Source organism: Oncorhynchus kisutch, linkage group LG4 (genome assembly GCF_002021735.2).
Source record: "Oncorhynchus kisutch isolate 150728-3 linkage group LG4, Okis_V2, whole genome shotgun sequence".
In the NCBI taxonomy this organism is placed as follows: Eukaryota; Metazoa; Chordata; class Actinopteri; order Salmoniformes; family Salmonidae; genus Oncorhynchus; species Oncorhynchus kisutch.
The window spans coordinates 313959-340800 of NC_034177.2; the positions used below are offsets into that span (position 1 = coordinate 313959).

Consider the following 26842-nt stretch of genomic DNA (forward strand, 5'->3'; position numbering starts at 1 on the left):
CCAAATCACACAACAACAACAAAAATAAAAACAATAGATATAGTTATAGAGGCCCAAGAAGAAAACATAATAATAATAAAAATAAATAAATTGTCCGATTGTCTATTCAGATAGCAGCCGGTAAGACAGCTAACGGTTAGCAGGCCGCAGATGGGCGTTCAGGTAACGTCGCGACGGAGGAGCCAGCCGGATCTCCTTCGGGTAGATAACGTCGGCAGTCCAGTTGTGAAGGCCCGGTGGGGCTCCGCGTAGGCAGTAAAACGGGTCCGGATAGGTGACTGCAGCCCAGGAGTGATTGATGGAACTCAGGAGTGATTGACGGAGCTGGCTAGCTCCGGAATAATTGATGTTTGCTCCGGAATCGACGAAGGCCGATAGTCACACAGATAGCAGCTAGCTAGCTGTGAGATCCGGGTATGAATGTCCAGAGAGCAGTCGAAATCCAGGGACATGGAGAGAAAAATTGGTCCGGTATGTTCCGTTCCGAGCCGCGCTGCGCCGTACAGAACTGGCGATAGATTTTCGAGCTAAAGGATAGCTGATGACCACAAACCGTGGTTAGCTGAATACTAACGATTTGCCAGTAAAGGAGCTAACTAGCTTCTGAACTAGCTTCTGATTAGTTTCTGGATTAGCTTCTGGCTAGCTTCTGGCTAGTTTCAGGCTAGCTTCTTGGAGTTTCTGGCTAGCTTCTTGGAGGATTACAGATTTGAGGTAAATAATACTTTTTTATAAATATAATTTGGTGAGGCGGGTTGCAGGAGAGTGTTTTGAAGATGAGTTGATGGAAAATAAAAATAAATATATATATATATACAGGACACGACAAGACGAGGACAAAAGACGTCTGAACTGCTATGCCACCTTGGTGTGTGTTACGGATACAATACATTACATATACATTACAGATACCTTACATTACAGATACATTACATTACAGATACATTACATTACATTACGGATACAATACATTACATATACATTACAGATACATTACAGGTATATTACAGATACATTACATTACAGCTATATTAAATACAGATTACAGATTAGATACATTACAGATAGTTTACTTCCGGCGCCGACAGAGATGGCCGCCTCGCTTCGCGTTCCTAGGAAACTATGCAGTTTTTTGTTTTTTTACGTGTTATTTCTTACATTAGTACCCCAGGTCATCTTAGGTTTCATTACATACAGTCGAGAAGAACTACTGAATATAAGATCAGCGTCAACTCACCATCAGTACGATCAAGAATATGTTTTTCGCAACGCGGATCCTGTGTTCTGCCTTACAAACAGGACAACGGAGTGCATTCCATGCAGCAACCCAAAAAAACGACTCCGAAAGAGAGGGAAACGAGGCGGTCTTCTGGTCAGACTCCGGAGACGGGCACACCGTGCACCACTCCCTAGCATTCTTCTTGCCAATGTCCAGTCTCTTGACAACAAGGTTGATGAAATCCGAGCAAGGGTAGCATTCCAGAGGGACATCAGAGACTGTAACGTTCTCTGCTTCACGGAAACATGGCTCACCGGAGAGACGCTATCCGAAGCGGTGCAGCCAACGGGTTTCTCCACGCATCGCGCCGACAGAAACAAACATCTTTCCGGTAAGAAGAGGGGCGGGGGCGTATGCCTTATGGCCAACGTGACATGGTGTGATGAAAGAAACATACAGGAACTCAAATCCTTCTGTTCACCTGATTTAGAATTCCTCACAATCAAATGTAGACCGCATTATCTACCAAGAGAATTCTCTTCGATTATAATCACAGCCGTATATATCCCCCCCCAAGCAGACACATCGATGGCTCTGAACGAACTTTATTTAACTCTCTGCAAACTGGAAACAATTTATCCGGAGGCTGCATTCATTGTAGCTGGGGATTTTAACAAGGCTAATCTGAAAACAAGACTCCCTAAATTTTATCAGCATATCGATTGCGCAACCAGGGGTGGAAAGACCTTGGATCATTGTTACTCTAACTTCCGCGACGCATATAAGGCCCTGCCCCGCCCCCCTTTCGGAAATGCTGACCACGACTCCATTTTGTTGATCCCTGCCTACAGACAGAAACTAAAACAAGAGGCTCCCACGCTGAGGTCTGTCCAACGCTGGTCCGACCAAGCTGACTCCACACTCCAAGACTGCTTCCATCACGTGGACTGGGAGATGTTTCGTATTGCGTCAGATAACAACATTGACGAATACGCTGATTCGGTGTGCGAGTTCATTAGAACGTGCGTTGAAGATGTCGTTCCCATAGCAACGATTAAAACATTCCCTAACCAGAAACCGTGGATTGATGGCAGCATTCGTGTGAAACTGAAAGCGCGAACCACTGCTTTTAATCAGGGCAAGGTGTCTGGTAAGATGACCGAATACAAACAGTGCAGCTATTCCCTCCGCAAGGCTATCAAACAAGCTAAGCGCCAGTACAGAGACAAAGTAGAATCTCAAGTCAACGGCTCAGACACAAGAGGCATGTGGCAGGGTCTACAGTCAATCACGGACTACAAGAAGAAATCCAGCCCAGTCACGGACCAGGATGTCTTGCTCCCAGGCAGACTAAATAACTTTTTTGCCCGCTTTGAGGACAACACAGTGCCACTGACACGGCCTGCAACGAAAACATGCGGTCTCTCCTTCACTGCAGCCGAGGCGAGTAAGACATTTAAACGTGTTAACCCTCGCAAGGCTGCAGGCCCAGACGGCATCCCCAGCTGCGCCCTCAGAGCATGCGCAGACCAGCTGGCCGGTGTGTTTACGGACATATTCAATCAATCCCTATACCAGTCTGCTGTTCCCACATGCTTCAAGAGGGCCACCATTGTTCCTGTTCCCAAGAAAGCTAAGGTAACTGAGCTAAATGACTACCGCCCCGTAGCACTCACATCCGTCATCATGAAGTGCTTTGAGAGACTAGTCAAGGACCATATCACCTCCACCCTACCTGACACCCTAGACACACTCCAATTTGCTTACCGCCCAAATAGGTCCACAGACGATGCAATCTCAACCACACTGCACACTGCCCTAACCCATCTGGACAAGAGGAATACCTATGTGAGAATGCTGTTCATCGACTACAGCTCGGCATTCAACACCATAGTACCCTCCAAGCTAGTCATCAAGCTCGAGACCCTGGGTCTCGATCCCGCCCTGTGCAACTGGGTACTGGACTTCCTGACGGGCCGCCCCCAGGTGGTGAGGGTAGGCAACAACATCTCCTCCCCGCTGATCCTCAACACTGGGGCCCCACAAGGGTGCGTTCTGAGCCCTCTCCTGTACTCCCTGTTCACCCACGACTGCGTGGCCACGCACGCCTCCAACTCAATCATCAAGTTTGCGGACGACACAACAGTGGTAGGCTTGATTACCAACAACGACGAGACGGCCTACAGAGAGGAGGTGAGGGCCCTCGGAGTGTGGTGTCAGGAAAATAACCTCACACTCAACGTCAACAAAACTAAGGAGATGATTGTGGACTTCAGGAAACAGCAGAGGGAGCACCCCCCTATCCACATCGATGGAACAGTAGTGGAGAGGGTAGCAAGTTTTAAGTTCCTCGGCATACACATCACAGACAAACTGAATTGGTCCACTCACACAGACAGCATCGTGAAGAAGGCACAGCAGCGCCTCTTCAACCTCAGGAGGCTGAAGAAATTTGGCTTGTCACCAAAAGCACTCACAAACTTCTACAGATGCACAATCGAGAGCATCCTGGCGGGCTGTATCACCGCCTGGTATGGCAACTGCACCGCCCTCAACCGTAAGGCTCTCCAGAGGGTAGTGAGGTCTGCACAACGCATCACCGGGGGCAAACTACCTGCCCTCCAGGACACCTACACCACCCGATGCTACAGGAAGGCCATAAAGATCATCAAGGACATCAACCACCCGAGCCACTGCCTGTTCACCCCGCTGTCATCCAGAAGGCGAGGTCAGTACAGGTGCATCAAAGCTGGGACCGAGAGACTGAAAAACAGCTTCTATCTCAAGGCCATCAGACTGTTAAACAGCCACCACTAACATTGAGTGGCTGCTGCCAACACACTGTCAATGACACGGACTCAACTCCAGCCACTTTAATAATGGGAATTGATGGGAAATGATGTAAATATATCACTAGCCACTTTAAACAATGCTACCTTATATAATGTTACTTACCCTACATTATTCATCTCATATGCATACGTATATACTGTACTCTATATCATCGAAGGCATCCTTATGTAATACATGTATCACTAGCCACTTTAACTATGCCACTTTGTTTACATACTCATCTCATATGTTATACTGTACTCGATATCATCTACTGTATCTTGCCTATGCTGCTCTGTACCATCACTCATTCATATATCCTTATGTACATATTCTTTATCCCCTTACACTGTGTATAAGACAGTAGTTTTTTGGAATTGTTAGTTAGATTACTTGTTCGTTATTACTGCATTGTCGGAACTAGAAGCACAAGCATTTCGCTACACTTGCATTAACATCTGCTAACCATGTGTATGTGACAAATAACATTTGATTTGATTTGATTGATTTGATTGGATTTGATACATGACATTACAGATACATGACATTAGATACATTACAGATACATGACATTACAGATACATGACATTAGATACATTACAGATACATGACATTACAGATACATGACATTAGATACATTACAGATACATGACATTACAGATACATGACATTAGATACATTACAGATACATGACATTACAGATACATGACATTAGATACATTACAGATACATTACATTACAGATACATGACATTAGATACATTACAGATACATGACATTAGATACATTACAGATACATGACATTACAGATACATGACATTAGATACATTACAGATACATGACATTACAGATACATGACATTAGATACATTACAGATACATTACATTACAGATACGTGACATTACAGATACATGACATTAGATACATTACATTACAGATACATTACAGCTATATTAGATACATTACATTACATATACACTACAGCTATATTAGATACATTACATTACAGGTATATTAGATACATTACAGGTACATTACAAATACTTTACATATACATTACATTACAGATACATTACAGATACTTTACATATACAATACATTACATTACAGGTATATTAGATACATTACATTACAGGTATATTACAGATACATTACATTACAGGTACATTACAGATACCTTACATTACAGGTACATTACAGATACCTTACATTACAGGTACATTACAGATACATTACAGATACCTTACATTACAGGTACATTACAGATACATTACAGCTATATTAGATACATTACATTACAGATACATTACAGCTATATTAGATACATTACATTACAGATACATTACAGATACTTTACATATACAATACATTACAGGTACATTACAGATACTTTACATTACAGGTATATTACAGATACCTTACAGATACATTACAGATACCTTACAGATACCTTACATTACATATACATTACAGCTATATTAGATACCTTATATTACAGATACCTTACATTACAGGTACATTACAGATACCTTACATTACAGGTACATTACAGATACCTTACATTACAGATACATTACAGATACATTACAGATACCTTACATTACAGGTATATTTTCAGATACATTACAGATACCTTACATTAATGTTCAGTCTCTGGATAACAAAGTTGACAAGATCAGTGCGAGGGTTTCTTTCCAGAGAGACATCAGGGATTGTAACATCCTCTGTTTCATGGAAACATGGTTCTCTCGGGATATACCGTCAATCGGTCCAGCCATCTGGGTCCTCATATTGTTATTATTTTTTTTCCCCCCTTTATTTAACCAGGTAGGCCAGTTGAGACAAGTTCTCATTTACAACTGCAACCTGGCCAAGATAAAGCAAAGCAGTGCGACACAAACAACACAGTTACACATGGAATAAACAAACGTACAGTCAAGGGAGGTAGGGCAATAAATAGGCCATAGTGGCAAAATAATTACAATTTAGAAAATAAACACTGGAGTGATAGATGTGCAGAAGATGAATGTGCAAGTAGAGATACTGGGATGCAAAGGAGAAAATAAAATAACAGTATGGGGATGGGGTAGTTGGATGGGCAATTTACAGATGGGCTGTGTACAGGTGCAATGATAGGTAAGCTGCTCTGACAGCTGATGCTTAGTTAGTGAGAGATATAAGACTCTGCGCTTTGCTTTATCTTGGCCAGGTAGCAGCTGGAAATGATAAACTGCTCTCAACCTGCCCACCTGGTTAAATAAAGGTAAAATAAAAACTGCACCACCCACAACTGTAGTGCTCTCCAGAGAGTGGTGAGGTCCGCATAACACATCACCAGGGACAAACTACCTGCCCTCCAGGACACCTACACCACCCACAACTGTAGTGCTCTCCAGAGGGTGGTGAGGTCCGCATAACACATCACCAGGGACAAACTACCTGCCCTCCAGGACACCTACACCACCCACAACTGTAGTGCTCTCCAGAGGGTGGTGAGGTCCGCATAACACATCACCAGGGACAAACTACCTGCCCTCCAGGACACCTACACCACCCACAACTGTAGTGCTCTCCAGAGAGTGGTGAGGTCCGCATAACACATCACCGGGGACAAACTACCTGCCCTCCAGGACACCTACACCACCCACAACTGTAGTGCTCTCCAGAGGGTGGTGAGGTCCGCATAACACATCACCAGGGACAAACTACCTGCCCTCCAGGACACCTACACCACCCACAACTGTAGTGCTCTCCAGAGAGTGGTGAGGTCCGCATAACACATCACCGGGGACAAACTACCTGCCCTCCAGGACACCTACACCACCCACAACTGTAGTGCTCTCCAGAGGGTGGTGAGGTCCGCATAACACATCACCAGGGACAAACTACCTGCCCTCCAGGACACCTACACCACCCACAACTGTAGTGCTCTCCAGAGGGTGGTGAGGTCCGCATAACACATCACCAGGGACAAACTACCTGCCCTCCAGGACACCTACACCACCCACAACTGTAGTGCTCTCCAGAGGGTGGTGAGGTCCGCATAACACATCACCAGGGACAAACTACCTGCCCTCCAGGACACCTACACCACCCACAACTGTAGTGCTCTCCAGAGAGTGGTGAGGTCCGCATAACACATCACCGGGGACAAACTACCTGCCCTCCAGGACACCTACACCACCCACAACTGTAGTGCTCTCCAGAGGGTGGTGAGGTCCGCATAACACATCACCAGGGACAAACTACCTGCCCTCCAGGACACCTACACCACCCACAACTGTAGTGCTCTCCAGAGGGTGGTGAGGTCCGCATAACACATCACCAGGGACAAACTACCTGCCCTCCAGGACACCTACACCACCCACAACTGTAGTGCTCTCCAGAGGGTGGTGAGGTCCGCATAACACATCACCAGGGACAAACTACCTGCCCTCCAGGACACCTACACCACCCACAACTGTAGTGCTCTCCAGAGGGTGGTGAGGTCCGCATAACACATCACCAGGGACAAACTACCTGCCCTCCAGGACACCTACACCACCCACAACTGTAGTGCTCTCCAGAGAGTGGTGAGGTCCGCATAACACATCACCGGGGACAAACTACCTGCCCTCCAGGACACCTACACCACCCGATGTCACAGGAAGGCCATAAAGATCATCAAGGACAACAACCACCATAGCCACTGCCTGTTCACCCCGCTATCATCCAGAAGACGAGGTCAGTACAGGTGCATCAAAGCTGGGACAGAGAGACTGAAGAACAGCTTCTATCCCAGGGCCATCAGACTGTTAAACAGCCACCACTAGCAGAGAGGCTGCTGCCTACATACAGACTTGAAATCATTGGCCACTTTAATAAATGGAATGCTAGTCACTTTAATAACATATACATATCTTGCATTACTCATCTCATATGTATATACTATATTCTATCCTACTGTATCTTAGTCTATGCCGCTCATTGCTCATCCATATATTTATAATTCCATTCCTTTACTTTGTTGTGAAACTGTTAGATATCACTTCACTGTCGGAACTAGAAGCACAAGCATTACGATACACCCGCAATAACACCTGTTAAACATGTGTATGTGACCAACAAAATTAGATTTGGTGGTGGCAGCATCATGCTGTGTGGATGTATTTCAGAGGCAGGGACTGGGAGACTAGTCAGGATCAAAAGAAAGATGAACGGAGCAAAGTACAGAGAGGCTCACCTTCCAACAGGACAACGACCCTTAGAACACAGCCAAGACAATGCAGGAGTGGCTTCGGGACAAGTCTCTGAATGTCCTTGAATGGCCAAGCCAGAGCCCGGACTTGAACCTGATTGAACATCTCTGGAGAGACTTGAAAATAGCTGTGTAGCAACGCTCCCCATCCAACCTGACAGAGCTTGATAGGATCTACAGAGAAGAATGGGAGAAACTCCCCAAATACAGCTGTACCAAGCTTGTAGCGTCATACCCAAGAAGACTGAAGGCTTTAATCACAGCCAAAGATGCTTCAACAAAGTACTGAGTAAAAGGTCTGAATACTAACGTAAATGTTATATTTCATTTATTTATTTATTTTTATACATTTGCAAAAAAAATCTAAAAAAATGTAACTATGGGGTTTCATTATTATGGGGTTTCATTATTATGGGGTTTTGTGTGTAAATTGATGAGGGGAATTTTAATTTTAGAATAAGGCTGTAACGTAACAAAATGTGGAAAAAGTTAAGAGGTCTGAATACTTTCTGAATAGACGGTAACAGAGACATTAAATTACATTACAGAGACATTACAGATACATGACATTACAGAGACATGACATTACAGATACATGACATTACAGAGACATTACAGATACATGACATTACAGAGACATGACATTACAGAGACATTACAGATACATGACATTACAGAGACATGACATTACAGAGACATGACATTAGATACATTACAGATACATTACAGATACATAACATTACAGATACATAACATTACAGAGACATTAAATACATTAAAGATACCTGACATGACATTACAGATACCTGACATGACATTACAGATACATTACAGATACATGACAGATACATGACATTACAGAGACATGACATTACAGATACCTGACATTACAGATACATGACATTACAGATACCTGACATGACATTACAGATACATTACAGATACATTACATTACAGATACATTACAGATACATGACATTACAGAGACATTACAGATACATGACATTACAGATACATTACATTACAGATACCTGACATGACATTACAGAGACATTACATTACAGATACCTGACATGACATTACAGAGACATTACAGATACATTACAGAGACATTAAATACATTAAAGATACCTGACATGACATTACAGATACATTACAGAGACATTAAATACATTAAAGATACCTGACATGACATTACAGATACATAACATTACAGATACATGACATTACAGATACCTGACATGACATTACAGATACATGACATTACAGATACATGACATTACAGGTACATGACAGATACATGACATTACAGGTATATGACATTACAGATACATGACATTACAGATACATGACATTACAGATACATTACAGATACATGACATGACAGATACATTACAGATACATTACATTACATTACAGGTACAGATACATTACAGATACATGACATTAGATACATTACAGATACATGACATTACAGATACATGACATTACAGATACATGACATTAGATACATTACAGATACATGACATTACAGATACATGACATTACAGATACATTACAGGTACATGACATTAGATACATTACAGATACATGACATTACAGATACATGACATTACAGATACATGACATGGCAGATACATGACATGGCAGATACATGACATGGCAGATACATGACATGGCAGATACATGACATGGCAGATACATGACATGACAGATACATGACAGATACATGACATGACAGATACATGACATGACAGATACATGACATGACAGATACATTACATGACAGATACATTACATTACAGATACATTACAGATACATGACATGACAGATACATGACATTACAGATACATTACAGATACATGACATTACAGATACATTAGAGGCATGTGTTTTAATGGAATGGAGAGTCATACCCTACTTTCAGTGGGAATCAGCATAACCCTAAACCCAGTAGCATCCCTGACCTTTAACTCCTGACCTCTGACCTTACCTTCATGAGGTCCAGCAGGGCTCCACTGATCAACCCCAGGTACTTCCTCTCCAGAGTGGTGGGGTGGTTCACTGCTGGGAACTGAAAAGCACACAACAAATAGCATGGTTTGCGTGTCATGCCTCTACCACCATCAGCAGCCAGTCAGCCAGTCAGCCAGCCTGCCCGTCAGCCAGCCAACCCGTCAACCAGTCAGTCAGTCAGCTAGTCAACCAGCGAGTCAGTCAGTCTTCCCGTCAACCAGCCTGTCAGCCAGTCAGTCAACCAGCCAGTCATTCAAAAAGCCAGCCAACCAGCTAGCCAGCCAGCCAGCCAGCAAGACAACCACCCAGTTAGCAAGTCAACAAGCCAGTCAGTCAACAAGCCAGCCAACCAGCTAGCCAGCCAGCTAGCAAGTCAACCACCCAGTCAGTCAACAAGCCAGCTACCCAGCCGGTCGGTCAACCAGTCAGTCAACCAGCCAGTCATTCAAAAAGCCAGCCAACCAGCTAGCAAGACAACCACCCAGTTAGCAAGTCAACAAGCCAGTCAGTCAACAAGGCAGCCAACCAGCTAGCCAGCCAGCCAGCAAGTCAACCACCCAGTCAGCCAGCTAGCCAGCCGGTCGGTCAACCAGCCAGTCAACGAGCTAGTCAGCCAACCAGTCTGTCAGTCATCCAGACAACCAGTCAGTCAGTAATGCCAGTCAGCCAGCCAGCCAGTCAGCAAGTCAACCAGTCATACAGCGAGTCAACCAGCCAGTCAGTCAACCAGCCAGCCAACCAGTCAGTCAACCAGCCAGTCAGTCTGTACACAAGCCAGTCAGCCAGCCAACCAGCCAGTTAACAAGTCAATCAGCCAGTCAGTCAACAAGCCAGCTAGCCAGCCGGTCGGTCAGTCAACCAGCCAGTCAACCAGCTAGTCAGCCAACCAGTCTGTCAGTCATCCAGCCAGCCAGTCAGTCTGTCAGTCATCCAGCCAGCCAGTCAGTCAACAAGCCAGCCGGTCGGACCAACCAGCCAGTCAACCAAATAGTCAGCCAACCAGTCTGTCAGTCATCCAGCCAGCCAGTCAGTCAACAAGCCAGCTAGCCAGCCGGTCGGTCAACCAGCCAGTCAACCAGCTAGTCAGCCAACCAGTCTGTCAGTCAGCCAGCCAGTCAGTCAGTAATGCCAGTCAGCCAGCCAACCAGTCAGCCAACCAGCCAGTCTGTACACAAGCCGGTCAGCTAGCCAACTAGCAAGCCAGCCAGCCAGCCAACCAGTCAGTAACGTCAGCCAGTCAGTAACGCCAGCAAGTAACACCAGACAGGCAACCAGCAAGTCAGTAATGATCTGAACCACTCCTCAAGGCAGAATGGAGATAAATTATGTGTCACTGTGATCCAATCAGTCATGCCACAGCTAGTAAGAGAGAGAGGAAGAGGACGGAAAAAGAGATGGAGAGAGAGAGAGAATACTGAAATAAGACCAGAGATCGAGAGATGGAGTGAGTTGGAAAGAACAGGAAGAAGAGAAGAGGAAGAGCGCATGTGAGGGGGAGTGAGGTGGACAGATAGAGAGAGTACTGAGAGCAGAGACCGTTTCCTGCCTGTCCTACCCTTAGCCCGTGGAATCGAGGGTTATTGTAGAAGAGTTTCATCTGTTCAGTAGGCAGTGGTCCCAGGACCTTCTGGATGATGAAGAGCTGATCTATCTCACTCTCTCCTGGGAACAACGGCTGGCCATCACTCAGCTCACCCAGGATACAGCCTACTGACCACATGTCAACTGCCTTACCATACGGAGCCCTGGGGGTAGAGGGGAGAGAGGGTGTTGGTCATTATAATTGTATGGTTCATGTCTGCAGTATCCTACCTGTACTGCACACCATTACACGTGTTGGTGCATGTTTACAGTATCCAGGTAGAATGGACTCAACCAGAATGACACACATACACAAAACTCACCCCAGCAGTAGTTCTGGAGAGCGGTACCATCTAGTGGCCACGTACTCTGTGTAGTTGGCATCATTTCCCTCTGAGAGATTACGGGCGAAGCCTGACAAGAGATGACAAACAGTGCAGTGAATAAGAGAGAGAACAGGAAGTGACCTCGGAGACCAACTAACCAGGAACACAGCTAAGACAGTAAAATCATTTCAGTAGGATGATGACACAGGAACAACAGTCTAAGAGCAACCAGTCAGACCCCCCCTCTCTCTCGCTCTCTGTATTAATTGATTCAACAGAATGAGTCAACACTGAGCAGCTAAACATAGACTGTAGATGTACTGCTCTACAGAGTATATTGACGTATCAGGGTGCTCAAAGAAATGTTTCACTTCGTGATGTGCTTTATCATAGTGTCTGGTACCACCAGAGCACCAACCTGACTATATATCATAGTGTCTGTTACCACCCAACACCAACCTGACTATCATAGTGTCTGGTACCACCAGAACACCAACCTGACTATATATCATAGTGTCTGTTACCACCCAACACCAACCTGACTATCATAGTGTCTGTTACCACCCAACACCAACCTGACTATCATAGTGTCTGGTACCACCCAACACCAACCTGACTATCATAGTGTCTGGTTCCACCCAACACCAACCTGACTATATATCATAGTGTCTGGTACCACCCAACACCAACCTGACTATCATAGTGTCTGGTACCACCAGAATACCAACCTGACTAAATATCATAGTGTCTGTTACCACCCAACACCAACCTGACTATCATAGTGTCTGGTACCACCCAACACCAACCTGACTATCATAGTGTCTGGTTCCACCCAACACCAACCTGACTATCATAGTGTCTGGTACCACCAGAATACCAACCTGACTATATATCATAGTGTCTGTTACCACCCAACACCAACCTGACTATCATAGTGTCTGGTACCACCAGAACACCAACCTGACTATATATATATCATAGTGTCTGGTACCACCCAACACCAACCTGACTATCATAGTGTCTGGTACCACCCAACACCAACCTGACTATATATCATAGTGTCTGGTACCACCCAACACCAACCTGACTATATATCATAGTGTCTGGTACCACCCAACACCAACCTGACTATCATAGTGTCTGGTACCATCAGAACACCAACCTGACTATATATCATAGTGTCTGGTACCACCCAACACCAACCTGACTATCATAGTGTCTGGTACCACCCAACACCAACCTGACTATATATCAGTGTCTGGTACCACCCAACACCAACCTGAATATCATAGTGTCTGGTACCACCCAACACCAACCTGACTATCATAGTGTCTGGTGCCACCCAACACCAACCTGACTATCATAGTGTCTGGTACCACCCAACACCAACCTGACTATATATCATAGTGTCTGGTACCACCCAACACCAACCTGACTATCATAGTGTCTGGTACCACCAGAATACCAACCTGACTATATATCATAGTGTCTGTTACCACCCAACACCAACATGACTATCATAGTGTCTGGTACCACCAGAACACCAACCTGACTATATATCATAGTGTCTGGTACCACCCAACACCAACCTGACTATCATAGTGTCTGGTACCACCCAACACCAACCTGACTATATATCATAGTGTCTGGTACCACCCAACACCAACCTGACTATATATCATAGTGTCTGGTACCACCCAACACCAACCTGACTATATATCATAGTGTCTGGTACCACCCAACACCAACCTGACTATATATCATAGTGTCTGGTACCACCCAACACCAACCTGACTATCATAGTGTCTGGTACCACCCAACACCAACCTGACTATCATAGTGTCTGGTACCACCCAACACCAACCTGACTATCATAGTGTCTGGTTCCACCCAACACCAACCTGACTATATATCATAGTGTCTGGTACCACCCAACACCAACCTGACTATCATAGTGTCTGGTACCACCAGAACACCAACCTGACTATATATCATAGTGTCTGGTACCACCAGAACACCAACCTGACTATATATCATAGTGTCTGGTACCACCAGAACACCAACCTGACTATATATCATAGTGTCTGGTACCACCAGAACACCAACCTGACTATCATAGTGTCTGGTACCACCAGAACACCAACCTGACTATCATAGTGTCTGGTTCCACCAGAACACCAACCTGACTATCATAGTGTCTGGTACCACCAGAACACCAACCTGACTATCATAGTGTCTGGTACCACCAGAACACCAACCTGACTATCATAGTGTCTGGTACCACCCAACACCAACCTGACTATCATAGTGTCTGGTACCACCAGAACACCAACCTGACTATCATAGTGTCTGGTACCACCAGAACACCAACCTGACTATCATAGTGTCTGGTACCACCAGAACACCAACCTGACTATCATAGTGTCTGGTACCACCCAACACCAACCTGACTATATATCATAGTGTCTGTTACCACCCAACACCAACCTGACTATCATAGTGTCTGGTACCACCAGAACACCAACCTGACTATATATCATAGTGTCTGGTACCACCCAACACCAACCTGACTATATATCATAGTGTCTGGTACCACCCAACACCAACCTGACTATCATAGTGTCTGGTACCACCCAACACCAACCTGACTATCATAGTGTCTGGTACCACCCAACACCAACCTGACTACCATAGTGTCTGGTACCACCCAACACCAACCTGACTATCATAGTGTCTGGTACCACCCAACACCAACCTGACTATATATCATAGTGTCTGGTACCACCCAACACCAACCTGACTATCATAGTGTCTGGTACCACCCAACACCAACCTGACTATCATAGTGTCTGGTACCACCCAACACCAACCTGACTATCATAGTGTCTGGTACCACCCAACACCAACCTGACTATATATCATAGTGTCTGGTACCACCCAACACCAACCTGACTATATATCAATAGTGTCTGGTTCCACCCAACACCAACCTGACTATCATAGTGTCTGGTACCACCCAACACCAACCTGACTATATATCATAGTGTCTGGTACCACCCAACACCAACCTGACTTTCATAGTGTCTGGTTCCACCCAACACCAACCTGACTATCATAGTGTCTGGTACCACCCAACACCATCCTGACTATCATAGTGTCTGGTTCCACCCAACACCAACCTGACTATCATAGTGTCTGGTTCCACCCAACACCAACCTGACTATCATAGTGTCTGGTTCCACCCAACACCAACCTGACTATCATAGTGTCTGGTTCCACCCAACACCAACCTGACTATCATAGTGTCTGGTACCACCCAACACCAACCTGACTATATATCATAGTGTCTGGTACCACCCAACACCAACCTGACTATCATAGTGTCTGGTACCACCCAACACCAACCTGACTATATATCATAGTGTCTGGTACCACCCAACACCAACCTGACTATCATAGTGTCTGGTACCATCCAACACCAACTTGACTATCATAGTGTCTGGTACCACCCAACACCAACCTGACTATCATAGTGTCTGGTACCACCCAACACCAACCTGACTATCATAGTGTCTGGTACCACCCAACACCAACCTGACTATCATAGTGTCTGGTACCACCCAACACCAACCTGACTATCATAGTGTCTGGTACCACCCAACACCAACCTGACTATCATAGTGTCTGGTACCACCCAACACCAACCTGACTATATATCATAGTGTCTGGTATGGTATATAATATTATCACATGACAATGAAAGAAAGAATACATGTGAAAAATAGTAGTAACAACCCCAAGACCACATGCAATGAGGTGAGCTATCAATGTGGTAGTAACAACCCCAAGACCACATGCAATGAGGGGAGCTATCAATGTGGTAGTAACAACCCCAAGACCACATGCAATGAGGGGAGCTATCAATGTGGTAGTAACAACCCCAAGACCACATGCAATGAGGGGAGCTATCAATGTGGTAGTAACAACCCCAAGACCACATGCAATGAGGGGAGCTATCAATGTGGTAGTAACAACCCCAAGACCACATGCAATGAGGAGAGCTATCAATGTGGTAGTAACAACCCCAAGACCACATGCAATGAGGCGAGCTATCAATGTGGTAGTAACAACCCCAAGACCACATGCAATGAGGGGAGCTATCAATGTGGTAGTAACAACCCCAAGACCACATGCAATGAGGGGAGCTATCAATGTGGTAGTAACAACCCCAAGACCACATGGAATGAGGGGAGCTATCAATGTGGTAGTAACAACCCCAAGACCACATGGAATGAGGGGAGCTATCAATGTGGTAGTAACAACCCCAAGACCACATGGAATGAGGGGAGCTATCAATGTGGTAGTAACAACCCCAAGACCACATGGAATGAGGCGAGCTATCAATGTGGTAGTAACAACCCCAAGACCACATGGAATGAGGGGAGCTATCAATGTGGTAGTAACAACCCCAAGACCACATGGAATGAGGAGAGCTATCAATGTGGTAGTAACAACCCCAAGACCACATGGAATGAGGGGAGCTATCAATGTGGTAGTAACAACCCCAAGACCACATGGAATGAGGCGAGCTATCAATGTGGTAGTAACAACCCCAAGACCACATGGAATGAGGAGAGCTATCAATGTGGTAGTAACAACCCCAAGACCACATGGAATGAGGGGAGCTATCAATGTGGTAGTAACAACCCCAAGACCACATGGAATGAGGAGAGCTGTGTGACCACATGGAATGAGGAGAGCTGTGTGACCACATGGAATGAGGAGAGCTGTGTGACCACATGGAATGAGGAGAGCTGTGTGACCACATGCAATGAGGAGAGCTGTGTGACCACATGCAATGAGGAGAGCTGTGTGACCACATGCAATGAGGAGAGCTGTGTGACCACATGGAATGAGGAGAGCTGTGTGACCACATGCAATGAGGAGAGCTGTGTGACCACATGCAATGAGGAGAGCTGTGTGACCACATGGAATGAGGAGAGCTGTGTGACCACATGCAATGAGGAGAGCTGTGTGACCACATGGAATGAGGAGAGCTGTGTGACCACATGCAATGAGGAGAGCTGTGTGACCACATGGAATGAGGAGAGCTGTGTGACCACATGGAATGAGGAGAGCTGTGTGACCTCATGGAATGAGGAGAGCTGTGTGACCACATGGAATGAGGAGAGCTGTGTGACCACATGGAATGAGGAGAGCTGTGTGACCTCATGGAATGAGGAGAGCTGTGTGTCCACATTATGTTGCCAATCTTTGGTGAGAGACTGACAACCTGCTGAGGCTCGGAGTGTGAGTGAGTGAGTGAGTGAGTGAGTGAGTGAGTGAGTGAGTGAGTGACTCGGAGTGTCAGACAGACACTAACCTTCCAGAGAAGACAGGCTAACATAACTCCATATGAAGACTAGCTGTTTCTATGGGAACTTAAATCAACATGTTAATGGCTAAGGACAGTTGATACAGGTAGAACAGTAGAGACTAAAGATTCTCTAACAGGTTGGTGCTGTTACTGACTGAATGAAGATGACAGACAGACAGGTTGCTCTGCTCACCGAAGTCACATAGCTTGAGGATGTCATCAGAACTGATTAGAAGGTTCTCTGGCTTTATATCTGTGGAGAGAGAGACAGAGACAGACAGGAAGGAGAGAGACAGGAAGGAGAGACAGACAGGAGGGAGAGACAGAGACAAAGGAGGGAGAGAGAGATAAGACAGAGATAGACAGGAGTGAGGGGATATGGGTTAGGGTTAGCTAACCCTAAGTCAGGTCATAGTGAGGGGATATGGGTTAGGATTAGCTAACCCTAAGTCAGGTCATAGTGAGGGGATATGGGTTAGGGTTAGCTAACCCTAAGTCAGGTCATAGTGAGGGGATATGGGTTAGCTAACCCTAAGTCAGGTCATAGTGAGGGGATATGGGTTAGGGTTAGCTAACCCTAAGTCAGGTTATAGTGAGGGGATATGGGTTAGGGTTAGCTAACCCTAAGTCAGGTCATAGTGAGGGGATATGGGTTAGGGTTAGCTAACCCTAAGTCAGGTCATAGTGAGGGGATATGGGTTAGGATTAGCTAACCCTAAGTCAGGTCATAGTGAGGGGATATGGGTTAGGGTTAGCTAACCCTAAGTCAGGTCATAGTGAGGGGATATGGGTTAGGGTTAGCTAACCCTAAGTCAGGTCAAATCAAATCAAATCAAATTTATTTATATAGCCCTTCGTACATCAGCTGATATCTCAAAGTGCTGTACAGAAACCCAGCCTAAAACCCCAAACAGCAAGCAATGCAGGTGTAGAAGCACGGTGGCTAGGAAAAACTCCCTAGAAAGGCCAATACCTAGGAAGAAACCTAGAGAGGAACCAGGCTATGTGGGGTGGCCAGTCCTCTTCTGGCTGTGCCGGGTGGAGATTATAACAGAACATGGCCAAGATGTTCAATGTTCATAAATGACCAGCATGGTCGAATAATAATAAGGCAGAACAGTTGAAACTAGAGCAGCAGCACAGTCAGGTGGAAGTTGAAACTGGAGCAGCAGCATGGCCAGGTAGACTGGGGACAGCAAGGAGTCATCATGTCAGGTAGTCCTGGGGCATGGTCCTAGGGCTCAGGTCCTCCGAGAGAGAGAAAGAAAGAGAGAAGGAGAGAATTAGAGAATGCACACTTAGATTCACACAGGACACCGAATAGGACAGGAGAAGTACTCCAGATATAACAAACTGACCCCAGCCCCCCGACACAAACTACTGCAGCATAAATACTGGAGGCTGAGACAGGAGGGGTCAGGAGACACTGTGGCCCCATCCGAGGACACCCCCGGACAGGGCCAAACAGGAAGGATATAACCCCACCCACTTTGCCAAAGCACAGCCCCCACACCACTAGAGGGATATCTTCAACCACCAACTTACCATCCTGAGACAAGGCTGAGTATAGCCCACAAAGATCTCCGCCACGGCACAACCCAAGGGGGGGGGCGCCAACCCAGACAGGATGACCACAACAGTGAATCAACCCACTCAGGTGACGCACCCCCTCCAGGGACGGCATGAGAGAGCCCCAGCAAGCCAGTGACTCAGCCCCTGTAATAGGGTTAGAGGCAGAGAATCCCAGTGGAAAGAGGGGAACCGGCCAGGCAGAGACAGCAAGGGCGGTTCGTTGCTCCAGAGCCTTTCCGTTCACCTTCCCACTCCTGGGCCAGACTACACTCAATCATATGACCCACTGAAGAGATGAGTCTTCAGTAAAGACTTAAAGGTTGAGACCGAGTTTGCGTCTCTGACATGGGTAGGCAGACCGTTCCATAAAAATTGAGCTCTATAGGAGAAAGCCCTGCCTCCAGCTGTTTGCTTAGAAATTCTAGGGACAATTAGGAGGCCTGCGTCTTGTGACCGTAGCGTACGTATAGGTATGTACGGCAGGACCAAATCAGAGAGATAGGTAGGAGCAAGCCCATGTAATGCTTTGTAGGTTAGCAGTAAAACCTTGAAATCAGCCCTTGCTTTGACAGGAAGCCAGTGTAGAGAGGCTAGCACTGGAGTAATATGATCAAATTTTTTGGTTCTAGTCAGGATTCTAGCAGCCGTATTTAGCACTAACTGAAGTTTATTTAGTGCTTTATCCGGGTAGCCGGAAAATAGAGCATTGCAGTAGTCTAACCTAGAAGTGACAAAAGCATGGATTAATTTTTCTGCATCATTTTTGGACAGAAAGTTTCTGATTTTTGCAATGTTACGTAGATGGAAAAAAGCTGTCCTCGAAATGGTCTTGATATGTTCTTCAAAAGAGAGATCAGGGTCCAGAGTAACGCCGAGGTCCTTCACAGTTTTATTTGAGACGACTGTACAACCATTAAGATTAATTGTCAGATTCAACAGAAGATCTCTTTGTTTCTTGGGACCTAGAACAAGCATCTCTGTTTTGTCCGAGTTTAATAGTAGAAAGTTTGCAGCCATCCACTTCCTTATGTCTGAAACACATGCTTCTAGCGAGGGCAATTTTGGGGCTTCACCATGTTTCATTGAAATGTACAGCTGTGTGTCATCCGCATAGCAGTGAAAGTTTACATTATGTTTTCGAATAACATCCCCAAGAGGTAAAATATATAGTGAAAACAATAGTGGTCCTAAAACGGAACCTTGAGGAACACCGAAATTTACAGTTGATTTGTCAGAGGACAAACCATTCACAGAGACAAACTGATATCTTTCCAACAGATAAGATCTAAACCAGGCCAGAACATGTCCGTGTAGACCAATTTGGGTTTCCAATCTCTCCAAAAGAATGTGGTGATCGATGGTATCAAAAGCAGCACTAAGGTCTAGGAGCACGAGGACAGATGCAGAGCCTCGGTCCGATGCCATTAACATGTCATTTACCACCTTCACAAGTGCCGTCTCAGTGCTATGATGGGGTCTAAAACCAGACTGAAGCATTTCGTATACATTGTTTGTCTTCAGGAAGGCAGTGAGTTGCTGCGCAACAGCCTTCTCTAAAATTTTTGAGAGGAATGGAAGATTCGATATAGGCCGATAGTTTTTTATATTTTCTGGGTCAAGGTTTGGCTTTTTCAAGAGAGGCTTTATTACTGCCACTTTTAGTGAGTTTGGTACACATCCAGTGGATAGAGAGCCGTTTATTATGTTCAACATAGGAGGGCCAAGCACAGGAAGCAGCTCTTTCAGTAGTTTAGTTGGAATAGGGTCCAGTATGCAGCTTGAAGGTTTAGAGGCCATGATTATTTTCATCATTGTGTCAAGAGATATAGTACTAAAACACTTGAGCGTCTCTCTTGATCCTAGGTCCTGGCAGAGTTGTGCAGACTCAGGACAACTGAGGTTTGGAGGAATACGCAGGTTTAAAGAGGAGTCCGTAATTTGCTTTCTAATAATCATAATCTTTTCCTCAAAGAAGTTCATGAATTTATCACTGCTAAAGTGAAAGTCATCCTCTCTTGGGGAATGCTGCTTTTTAGTTAGCTTTGCGACAGTATTAAAAAGGAATTTCGGATTGTTCTTATTTTCCTCAATTAAGTTAGAAAAATAGGATGATCGAGCAGCAGTAAGGGCTCTACGGTACTGCACGGTACCGTCCTTCCAAGCTAGTCGGAAGACTTCCAGTTTGGTGTGGCGCCATTTCCGTTCCAATTTTCTGGAAGCTTGCTTCAGAGCTCGGGTATTTTCTGTGTACCAGGGAGCTAGTTTCTTATGAGACATTTTTTTAGTTTTTAGGGGTGCAACTGCATCTAGGGTATTGCGCAAGATTAGATTGAGATCCTCAGTTAGGTGGTTAACTGATTTTTGTCCTCTGGCGTCCTTGGGTAGGCAGAGGGAGTCTGGAAGGGCATCAAGGAATCTTTGTGTTGTCTGTGAATTTATAGCACGACTTTTGATGTTCCTTGGTTGGGGTCTAAGCAGATTATTTGTTGCAATTGCAAACGTAATAAAATGGTGGTCCGATAGTCCAGGATTATGAGGAAAAACATTAAGATCCAACACATTTATTCCATGGGACAAAACTAGGTCCAGCGTATGACTGTGACAGTGAGTGGGTCCAGAGACATGTTGGACAAAAAGGATTAGCTAACCCTAAGTCAGGTCATAGTGAGGGGATATGGGTTAGGGTTAGCTAACCCTAAGTCAGGTTATAGTGAGGGGATATGGGTTAGGGTTAGCTAACCCTAAGTCAGGTCATAGTGAGGGGATATGGGTTAGGGTTAGCTAACCCTAAGTCAGGTCATAGTGAGGGGATATGGGTTAGGGTTAGCTAAACATAAGTCAGGTCATAGTGAGGGGATATGGGTTAGGGTTAGCTAACCCTAAGTCAGGTCATAGTGAGGGGATATGGTTTGCCTCCATAATATTGTCATCATGTTGTCTGAAAGAAGCCATCTGGAGTGTTGCTGTACTCCAAGTCACAAGCTCTCATCATCTGAGACACTGAACAGACTATTACAAACTATCAAACCAGAAAAGATGTCATGGCAGGACGGAGGAATGTTGGGACTTCATATTACCTGAAGAGTGTGCACTAGGGTCTAATGGAAGGCTGAGGCTCTGGTATATTAAAAGTGTGTTAATTGGTTCTGGTTCCTAAAGCATCATGTCTCCTTACCCCGGTGGACAATGTCGTTCTTATGACACCAATGGATAGCTTTGATCAGCTGGTAGATGTAGTTCCTGACTTTATCAGACGGCACTCCGTTAGGAAGCTCCTCCAGCAGCTCCAGCATGTTCTAGAAGAGACCAACAGAAGGGATCAGTATCAATCTCCTGGACTATTTATTTGATCATCATCTAAACTATCATTTGAAGGTTTCATAAGTCTTATTATTCTGAGATATAATCAATATTCACTGCAGGAGACTACAAGTGAAGCTAGTCTTACCTTCTCTACATACTCAAACACCAGGTAGAGTTTCCCCCTCCTGCGGAAGGCTTCCTTCAGCTCCACGATATTCTCCTGCTTCAAGGTTCGGAGCATCTTCAGCTCCCGGAGTGTTGTCTCCTTAACCTCCTCATTCTCTGGGGAAAGGAGAGACCGACAGGAAGAGAGGAGTGAGACAGACAGACAGGAAGAGAGGAGTGGAGACAGACAGACAGGAAGAGAGGAGAGGAGACAGACAGGGAGAGGAGTGGAGACAGACAGGAAGAGAGGAGAGGAGACAGACAGGAAGAGAGGACTGGAGACAGACAGGAAGAGAGGAGAGGAGACAGACAGGAAGAGAGGAGAGGAGACAGACAGGAAGAGAGGAGACAGACAGAAAGAGAGGAGAGGAGACAGACAGGAAGAGAGGAGAGGAGAAAGACATTAAGAGAGGAGTGGAGACAGACAGGAAGAGAGAACAGACAGGATGAGAGGAGAGAACAGACGGGAAGAGAGGAGAGGACAGACAGAAAGTAGAGAGGAGTGGAGACAGACAGGAAGAGGGGAGAGAACAGACAGGAAGAGGAGTGGAGTCAGACAGGAAGAGAGGAGTGGAGACAGACAGGAAGAGAGGAGAGAACAGACAGGAAGAGGAGTGGAGAAAGACAGTAAGAGAGGAGAGAACCGACAGGAAGAGAGGAGTGAGACAGACAGACAGGAAGAGAGGAGTGGAGACAGACAGGAAGAGAGGAGTGAAGACAGACAGGAAGAGAGGAGTGGAGACAGACAGGAAGAGGGGAGTGGAGACAGACAGGAAGAGAGGAGTGGAGACAGACAGGAAGAGAGGAGTGGAGACAGACAGGAAGAGAGGAGTGGAGACAGACAGGAAGAGAGGAGTGGAGACAGACAGGAAGAGAGGAGTGGAGACAGACAGGCAGAGAGGAGTGGAGACAGACAGGAAGAGAGGAGAGGAGACAGACAGGGAGAGAGGAGACAGACAGTAAGAGAGGAGAGGAGACAGACAGGAAGAGAGGAGATAGACAGGAAGAGAGGAGAGGAGAAAGACATTAAGAGAGGAGTGGAGACAGACAGGAAGAGAGGAGAGAACAGACAGGAAGAGGAGAGGAGACAGACAGGAAGAGAGGACTGGAGTCAGACAGGAAGAGAGGAGTGGAGACAGACAGGAAGAGAGGAGTGGAGACAGACAGGAAGAGAGGAGAGAACAGACAGGAAGACGAGTGGAAAAAGACAGGTAGAGAGGAGTGGAGACAGACAGGAAGAGAGGAGTGGAGACAGGAGGAGAGGAGAGGAGACAGGAGGAGAGAACAGACAGGAAGAGGAGTGGAGAAAGACAGGAAGAGAGGAGAGAACAGACAGGAAGAGGAGTGGAGAAAGACAGTAAGAGAGGAGTGGAGACAGACAGGAAGAGAGGAGTGGAGAAAGACAGCAAGAGAGGAGTGGAGACAGACAGGAAGAGAGGAGTGGAGACAGACAGGAAGAGAGGAGTGGAGACAGACAGGAAGAGAGGAGTGGAGACAGACAGGAAGAGAGGACAGACAGGATGAGAGGAGAGAACAGATGGGAAGAGAGGAGAGGACAAACAGGAAGAGGAGTGGAAAAAGACAGGTAGAGAGGAGTGGAGACAGACAGGAAGAGAGGAGAGAAGACAAGAAGAGGAGTGGAGAAAGACAGTACCGGAAGAGGAGAGAACAGACAGGAAGAGGAGTGTAGTCAGACAGGAAGAGAGGAGAGAACAGACAGGAAGAGGAGTGGAAAAAGACAGGTAGAGAGGAGTGGAGACAGACAGGAAGAGAGGAGAGAACAGAGAGGAAGAGAGGAGTGGAGACAGGAGGAGAGGAGAGGAGACAGGAGGAGAGGAGAGAACAGACAGGAAGAGGAGTGGAGACAGACAGGAAGAGGAGTGAAGACAGACAGGAAGAGGAGAGAACAGACAGGAAGAGAGTAGTGGAGACAGACAGGAGGAGGACTGGAGAGAACAGACAGGAAGAGGAGTGGAGAGAACAAACAGGAAGAGGAGTGGAGAGAACAGACAGGAAGAGAGGAGTGGAGAGAACAGACAGGAAGAGAGGAGTGGAGACAGACAGGAAGAGAGGAGTGGAGACAGACAGGAAGAGAGGAGTGGAGACAGACAGTAAGAGAGGAGAGAACAGACAGGAAGAGAGGAGAGAACAGAGAGGAAGAGAGGAGTGGAGACAGACAGGAAGAGAGGAGGGGAGACAGAAAGGAAGAGAGGACAGACAGGATGAGAGGAGAGAACAGATGGGATGAGAGGAGAGAACATACGGGAAGAGAGGAGTGGAGACAGACAGGAAGAGGAGTGGAGACAGACAGGAAGAGGAGAGAACAGACAGGAAGAGGAGAGAACAGACAGGAAGAGGAGAGAACAGACAGGAAGAGAGGAGTGGAGACAGACAGGAAGAGGAGTGGAGACAGACAGGAAGAGAAGAGAACAGACAGGAAGAGAGTAGTGGAGACAGACAGGAAGAGAGAGAACAGACAGGAAGAGGAGTGGAGACAGACAGGAAGAGGAGTGGAGACAGACAGGAAGAGGAGTGGAGACAGACAGGAAGAGAGGAGAGAACAGACAGGTAGAGGAGTGGAAAAAGACAGGTAGAGAGGAGTGGAGAAAGACAGGAAGAGAGGAGTGGAGACAGACAGGAAGAGAGGAGAGAACAGACAGGAAGAGAGGAGAGAACAGACAGGAAGAGAGGAGAGGAGACAGACAGGAAGAGAGGAGAGAACAGACAGGAAGAGAGGAGAGAACAGACAGGAAGAGAGGAGAGAACAGACGGGAAGAGGAGTGGAGACAGACAGACAGACAGGAAGAGAGGAGAGAACAGACAGGAAGAGGAGTGGAAAAAGACAGGTAGAGAGGAGTGGAGACAGACAGGAAGAGAGGAGAGAACAGACAGGAAGAGAGGAGAGAACAGACAGGAAGAGAGGAGAGGAGTGGAGACAGGAAGAGGAGTGGAGAAAGACAGGAAGAGAGGAGAGAACAGACAGGAAGAGAGGAGTGGAGAAAGACAGCAAGAGAGGAGTGGAGACAGACAGGAAGAGAGGAGTGGAGACAGACAGGAAGAGAGGAGTGGAGACAGACAGGAAGAGAGGAGTGGAGACAGACAGGAAGAGAGGACAGACAGGATGAGAGGAGAGAACAGATGGGAAGAGAGGAGAGGACAAACAGGAAGAGGAGTGGAAAAAGACAGGTAGAGAGGAGTGGAGACAGACAGGAAGAGAGGAGAGAAGACAAGAAGAGGAGTGGAGAAAGACAGTACCGGAAGAGGAGAGAACAGACAGGAAGAGGAGTGTAGTCAGACAGGAAGAGAGGAGTGGAGACAGACAGGAAGAGAGGAGAGAATAGACAGGAAGAGGAGTGGAAAAAGACAGGTAGAGAGGAGTGGAGACAGACAGGAAGAGAGGAGAGAACAGAGAGGAAGAGAGGAGTGGAGACAGGAGGAGAGGAGAGGAGACAGGAGGAGAGGAGAGAACAGACAGGAAGAGGAGTGGAGACAGACAGGAAGAGGAGTGGAGACAGACAGGAAGAGGAGAGAACAGACAGGAAGAGAGTAGTGGAGACAGACAGGAGGAGGAGTGGAGAGAACAGACAGGAAGAGGAGTGGAGAGAACAAACAGGAAGAGGAGTGGAGAGAACAGACAGGAAGAGAGGAGTGGAGAGAACAGACAGGAAGAGAGGAGTGGAGACAGACAGGAAGAGAGGAGTGGAGACAGACAGGAAGAGAGGAGTGGAGACAGACAGTAAGAGAGGAGAGAACAGACAGGAAGAGAGGAGAGAACAGAGAGGAAGAGAGGAGTGGAGACAGACAGGAAGAGAGGAGGGGAGACAGAAAGGAAGAGAGGACAGACAGGATGAGAGGAGAGAACAGATGGGAAGAGAGGAGAGAACATACGGGAAGAGAGGAGTGGAGACAGACAGGAAGAGGAGTGGAGACATACAGGAAGAGGAGAGAACAGACAGGAAGAGGAGAGAACAGACAGGAAGAGAGGAGTGGAGACAGACAGGAAGAGGAGTGGAGACAGACAGGAAGAGGAGAGAACAGACAGGAAGAGAGTAGTGGAGACAGACAGGAAGAGAGAGAACAGACAGGAAGAGAGGAGTGGAGACAGACAGGAAGAGGAGTGGAGACAGACAGGAAGAGGAGTGGAGACAGACAGGAAGAGAGGAGAGAACAGACAGGTAGAGGAGTGGAAAAAGACAGGTAGAGAGGAGTGGAGA

At 46.3% G+C, this 26842-nt stretch overlaps 1 protein-coding gene across 6 annotated transcripts in view; it reads right to left on the reverse strand.

Annotated features, from left to right (window-relative positions):
- The window catches only part of LOC109884074 (cyclin-dependent kinase-like 5), a 238138-nt gene that overhangs the window by 102101 nt on the left and 109195 nt on the right, over positions 1–26842 (reverse strand). For 5 of the 6 annotated variants that reach the window (XR_004209619.1, XM_031822239.1, XM_031822238.1 and 2 more), the window contains exons 5-10: positions 22609–22745; positions 22336–22456; positions 17782–17841; positions 12209–12299; positions 11860–12049; positions 10282–10362 (exon numbers count right to left, since the gene is read on the reverse strand). Coding sequence is in view for 5 of the 6 variants with exons in the window: in XM_031822239.1 (XP_031678099.1) it covers positions 10282–10362; positions 11860–12049; positions 12209–12299; positions 17782–17841; positions 22336–22456; positions 22609–22745 (680 nt within the window). In the remaining variant the exon portion in view is untranslated. Of the gene's footprint in view, positions 1–10281; positions 10363–11859; positions 12050–12208; positions 12300–17781; positions 17842–18561; positions 18609–22335; positions 22457–22608; positions 22746–26842 lie in introns of those variants that run through there. The other variant, XM_031822242.1, reaches the window with a different exon arrangement.